General features: G+C 46.9%; 1 protein-coding gene across 1 annotated transcript in view; it reads left to right on the top strand.

Moving 5' to 3' along the window:
* The first annotated feature begins 4,854 nt into the window (after window positions 1-4,854).
* pou3f3a (POU class 3 homeobox 3a) overlaps window positions 4,855-6,030 on the top strand; it is a 1,769-nt gene continuing 593 nt past the window's right edge. Inside the window, exon 1 of the mRNA XM_056580121.1 lies at window positions 4,855-6,030. This exon is cut by the window's right edge and continues 593 nt beyond it. Coding sequence (XP_056436096.1) covers window positions 5,307-6,030 — 724 coding nt within the window. The 5' untranslated portion in view covers window positions 4,855-5,306.

Below are 6,030 nucleotides of genomic sequence, written 5' to 3'. Positions count from 1 at the left end.
CAATGTGCCGCGCTCGTGTCGGGCGCGATGAACTGGGCTGTTTGTTTTGTTTGTTTTAATTTTATTTATTTTTAACTTAGCAGTCTGTAGTGGTCGGTGGTCGGTTAATTGAGGTGTGAGTCCCCTGGTGCATCGGGACATTTCAAACGTTAATGTTGTTCTATAAAGAACATCAATATTTTAGAACGTTTGAACGGCTGGGAGGAATGTTGGACAGGAAGGTTTGAAGCTCACAAAGGAAACGGGAAATGAAAGACTCTCTCGCTTCCCTTTCTTCCCCCTAACCTTTGCCTTTTTTCCATTTACAGGCAGAGCAGCGCGATGGGGATGCCATAAGTATATATTTTGAATATCAAAATATACCAGAGCAAAGGAACCTCATCTCCTCTCAATTTCCTATCTGTCACTTTGATGCCAATCCAGATGTTTCTGTTATATGACGTTGTTTAACATAAATATTCAATAGAACCCAACGCGCTTGAAGCCAGACCATTATTTCAAGATCTTTAGCTATTATGCTAATGTCTTTAGACACTCAAAACTTGGCAAAGCAGAAAGCCACACACCTGTACATGCACTAACACACATGCACACTCACACACACACACACACACACACACGCACACTCACACACACACACGCACACACTCACACACACACACACACACACACACACACACACACACACACACACACACACACACACACACACACACAAACACACAAACATTCTCTCTCTCACACTCACTCACACACACACAAATACACCACAAGCACGCACATACACACATAAGAACACTCAAAACATATACACGCACATTCTCTCTCTCACACTCAATCTCAAACACACACACACACACACACATACACTCACACACACACCTGCACACACACGTAGACTGCGGTAGAAAGCGATAATATCTGTCCATTTCCCTGCTGCATTACCTGATCTATTCCTTGTCACTTTGGCCCCTGTGAAATCATCTGTTGGGATTAATGAATCCCGATTTCACACCCCCCCCCCCCCCCCTCATTTAGACGTAATGGACCACACAACAGCGATGTTTAACCAGTGCTGTAGTCCTCTGGGTATCCTCATTTATGGCACATCAGGGGATGGTAATTGACGGTTCCACTGCTGTTAAAGTGATGATCCCGAGTCTTCTGCCTCCTTGTTTTATATGATGGCTCTTTGTAACGGCCTAATACAAAACACTTAGCAGATGGGCTGCTCCCCCAACTCACCTATTTACATTTCTCTAAATATCCCATCTTCACTCTTGTTATGAACTCAATAAGGATTTCCAATAGCAAAGATCCAAGGGCCTTGTCGGAAAAGAGCTAACTTCAGGGCCGGCGTCTTCTTTGGGTATTTTGTTGTCTGAAGAAATGCTTCTAAGATATAATGAATAAAATTATTCACATGGACGTACTTAGAATTCTCCATGGTTTCTTTTTTCCTGTCTCTTTCTTCTCCCTCTCCCTCTCTTTCTCCTCCCTCTCCCTATTTATTCTCCTTCTCTGTCTGTCTTTCTCTCCATCCCTCGTTTTCTTCTCTCTCCCTCCCTCCATCCCTCCCTGACTCGGGCGGTCTTTGATTCAAATGCACAGCGGTGGGTTGTGGGTGGGGGGGGGGGGGGTCTCATGCTGGGAGGCTCTCCGAGAGACTCAGGGAGACCTCAAGGTCGCGAACAGAGTAATGCTCGGGACCACAGGATGGGGTGGAAGAGCCGCGCTCCACAAACAGACCACAGACAGGCCTGAAACCCCCAGGTCTCCTGTGTGCTCTCTGAGCTGCGGACCACATACACAAACACACACGTGGCCCCTGAACGACTCGTGACGACCGGTTCTTGCAAAGCATTAAAGGTACAAATAAAGGGGCCGGGGCTTGACATTGTCAAATCTTTGTGTACTGTAAATGAATGCACTAACTATGGTGAAAATACAAATATACATATACATATACATATACATGTGCATCATTACAGGCATGAACACACACAAATTACAGATTGCAGTGGCCCATTGAATTCTGAGACACAAAATTAATCATATGATACAGTTGCCCACATGTGTTTTTGTGTGTGTCTGTGTGTGTGCGTGTATGTGTGTCAGCGTGTGTGTCTGTGTGTGTGTGTGTGTGTGTGTGTGTGTGTGTGTGTGTGTGTGTGTGTGTGTGTGTGTGTGTGTGTGTGTGTGTGTGTGTGTGTGTGTGTGTGTGTGTGTGTGTGTGTTTGTGTGCGTGCTGGTGTTTATAATAGCTGGTCAGCAGGCCATAATCAATACCGACCTTTTGACAGACTCGTAAGGGGAGGTTTCAGCAACCCAACACTACGTTTTCTTGTGCTCTTTTCTTCTCATGCCTAAGAAAATTGGACCCAAAACATCTGGTTCCTGGAATGGAAAACTTGTGGAACACAGATGAAGGCCCTAATATCCTTTGCAATTTTCTTCTTCTGAGGCATTAACATATAAAAGTCCAACCAAGAAACCGCCCTCGGCCAGAATGACCAAGCTGCTGTGAATATTGAAGACTTTTCACCAAGCGTGAAGTGGAGAAACAAAAAAATCACAGGGTAGGGATGCCTTCATGGAAACCATGATCCAAATGAAGGAACAATAGTCAAATTACCTGAAATATGGAATATCTCACTATAGACAAATCCTTCTAGCGAGAAGGATTTTTTTGTAAAAAGCAGGAGAGAAAGGGTGAGAGAGAGCAAAAAGGAGCTAGAGGGAGACAGAGGAGAGAGAGAGAGAGAGAGAGAGAGAGAGAGAGAGAGAGAGAGAGAGAGAGAGAGAGAGAGAGAGAGAGAGAGAGGGAGAGAGAGAGTGGGAGAGAGAGAGTGAGACTGTAGAGAGAGAGACAGAGAGAGTGAGACTGTAGAGAGAAGAAAAAAGAGAGCCTTGAGGAAGAGAGGAAAAGAAAGAGAGAGAGAGAAAAGAGAGAGAGAGAGAGAGAGAGAGAGAGAGAGAGAGAGAGAGAGAGAGAGAGAGAGAGAGAGAGAGAGCGAGAGAGAGAGAGAGAGAGAGAGAGAGAGAGAGAGAGAGAGAGAGAGAGCATTAAAGGAAGGCCTCTTCACCCAGCTTCCTTCATGAATAACAAATAGAGAGCCCATTGCTCAGCCAACACAACACAAGAAAAACATTACTGGATTCCCTGAATTTCTGGTTCTCTGTACACTGTGCTAGTGAGGTTGGAAACATTCAAGGATGGTGTGTTTCATTTTTCATTTGGGTGATTGGCAACATTAACTTTGTTTTGTAACATAGCCATGACATACACATTAGGTAAATCTAAACATATTATACATGTTCAAATAAGGTAGTCTTATAAACGACTAGCACGTCAGCATCCCATTAAATAATTTTTTGTCCAAACAATATCGCAAATGTACCAGTTGTTTTAGCAGATTGAAGAATTGTATTGATAAATAGCGTGGATAAATTCTGCGTTCGAAAAATAAGATCACATGGAAACTTTTCTAATTGAATGTATCCAACATTTTCTGTTTCTGTGTTCGCTGGGACCAGCTGCAGAGTATCTGACCCCCAGTCCCGGAAGCCTCGTTTCATTGCGCTTTTCTTGGGGGTAAATCCGTGAATACTCCGACGTCCCCATAACGAGGTCTCTTGACTCATTTGAGGGGGGGGTCGGAACCCCCCTCAAATGATTACCAGTATCCATGGTAATCTGGATGGTAGGGACATCAGCACATATAGTTAAGGAGAGCTGATGTCCTGGTGTTTCTGTCCGTCTGGCTGCGGCTCTGTAACGGGGTTAATGAATGTTTACGAGTTAGACATTTGCAAGGGACTTAAACATAGGCTCTCAATCTTGCTGAATCAAGGCCATCGCCTTAAAGGCCGATATGCAAGCACTATATCTTCATTTTCGCATGCGCCAATAGTTTTTATTCACAAAACTGTTCCAAATCGGTCAGAAGCACGAGCCTATCTCCGTTGTGTTATTACCAGTATGCCCCAATCCATAGGCCTATAGTCTGCTCATAAAAGTTAAATTCACTCAAATTAACACTAATGTAAATGTTCACCGAACGCTTAGGCGGCTACATGCAGCCGACGTGTCCTTGAACGACTGTTTGTTGCAGAACTCCAACCCAGGGCTTCGCTCGCACCTTGAACTCCTCCTGGCCTCTCCTTCCCCGAGAGGAGCGCATTGAGATGCACGGCGCGTCCCGACCCCCGAGGCGGCCGGCCGGGCTGACACAAAAGCTTTGGTGCGCTACACACCCAATTAGAACCTTCCGTTTGGGTTACATTTGTTTTTTGTTTGACCCCCGTTTACAACACAATAAATAACCACACGATCAATAATAATTCAACAACAGTATCCCTATATTGATGGTGATAACAATAATACTAATAAGTATTATAATAACAATGACAACTTAATAAACAACGCAAACAATAACTTAATAGGCTGCTAAATATAATAGGTATAGATTATTATATGAGTAGGCTCAGATTATGCTATGAGCCTAATTTAGTAGCACAACAAATGATTTTCTAAGTGGGCATATTTAAAAACATGATTTCTTTAATCATATTACGTTGTCGTGCTGACAGATTTGTCGAACAAAAAAATCATCATCATGCCATTACCAATATGGCTTTTTACTTGTTCGAACTAGGCTACTTGGAAGAAGCCGCACATCAAGGCAGAGAGGATTCCTCCTCTCCATAATGTCCAATCAGCCGGGGCCCTCTTACAGCGCAGGGCTGTAATTGGATGAGGACAGGATAGGCGTGCGTGCTCCTCGCGTCGGGTAAACACTCGCGTCTTCGCGCTTCAGAGGACGCGGTGGGAGCCGGCGGAGAAGAGACACACACTGCAAGACACTGGACGCGGCGTCAAGGCTTCTATTCTTTTTTTTAGAGTTGGTTGATCGTTTGAATTCCATTGACATCAAAACCTTAATTATTGCACAGCGGGGTGACAACAAGCCGCAGAAAACATCCAAGAGCTTCCTCCTTTGGTAAACATCACAGAGACATTTCCTATTGATACAGTCTTGAGATAATGGATTAACCACACACTCGCGGTGTTAATGGAAAAACAAACTTTTTTTTGGCCAAAGCTCCTTTCGTAGCGGACTGCGTGATGACGATGATGATGATTATGTTGAAGTCTGATTTTGATGCACCACTCATATCTTCATAAGTCAATTTTTTTTAGATTAGTAACTGTAGGCACTTCTCAGCTACCGACCGGCCTATATGGACAGCAACAAGTAAGGTAAACACAGCACTGCAGAAGAGCGATCACTACTCCGGCATATATGGTTTGGGGAATGGCCGCAGCCACCTCCAGTCCATACCTCACCAGTAACAGGATCCTGTCGTCCGGCTCCCTAATCCACTCCGACAGAAGGGGAGGCATGCAGCCCGGAAACACAGCGGTCACCTCGGTTTCCGGTGGCTACAGAGGGGACCCCTCCATCAAAATGGTACAGAGCGACTTCATGCAGGGCGCCATGGCAACCAGCAACGGGGGGCACATGCTGAGCCATGCCCACCAGTGGGTGACATCGCTTCCCCACGCGGCAGCCGCAGCCGCCGCAGCCGCGGTGGCCGCGGCCGAGGCCGTCTCCCCCTGGTCATCCAGTCCTCAGCCGCAGGACGTCAAGAGGAACACGGGCAGGGAGGACCTGCACCCAGGCTCTGCGCTCCACCACAGGTCTCCCCACCTGGGAGCTCACCAGGCGCACCCGGGGGCTGGCTGGGGCGGCGCGGCGTCCTCGGCGCACATCAGCATCTCCGAGGGACAGCAGCAGCAGCAGCAGCAGCAGTCCCTGCTCTACTCCCAGCCCGGAGGGTTCACCGTGAACGGGATGCTGGGCTCACAGGGGGGCCAGAGCCTGATGCACCCAGGACTCGTGCGCGGGGAATCCCCGGAGCTCGACCACGGAGGACACCACCATCACCACCACCACCACAGTCACCACGTGCACCATCACCCGTCGCACCACGAGGTGAGCCACGACCCGCACTCGGACGAAGACA

The sequence above is a fragment of the Gadus chalcogrammus genome, chromosome 20, assembly GCF_026213295.1.
Source record: "Gadus chalcogrammus isolate NIFS_2021 chromosome 20, NIFS_Gcha_1.0, whole genome shotgun sequence".
Taxonomy (NCBI): domain Eukaryota; kingdom Metazoa; phylum Chordata; class Actinopteri; order Gadiformes; family Gadidae; genus Gadus; species Gadus chalcogrammus.
This window is presented reverse-complemented; position numbering and strand designations above follow the sequence as displayed.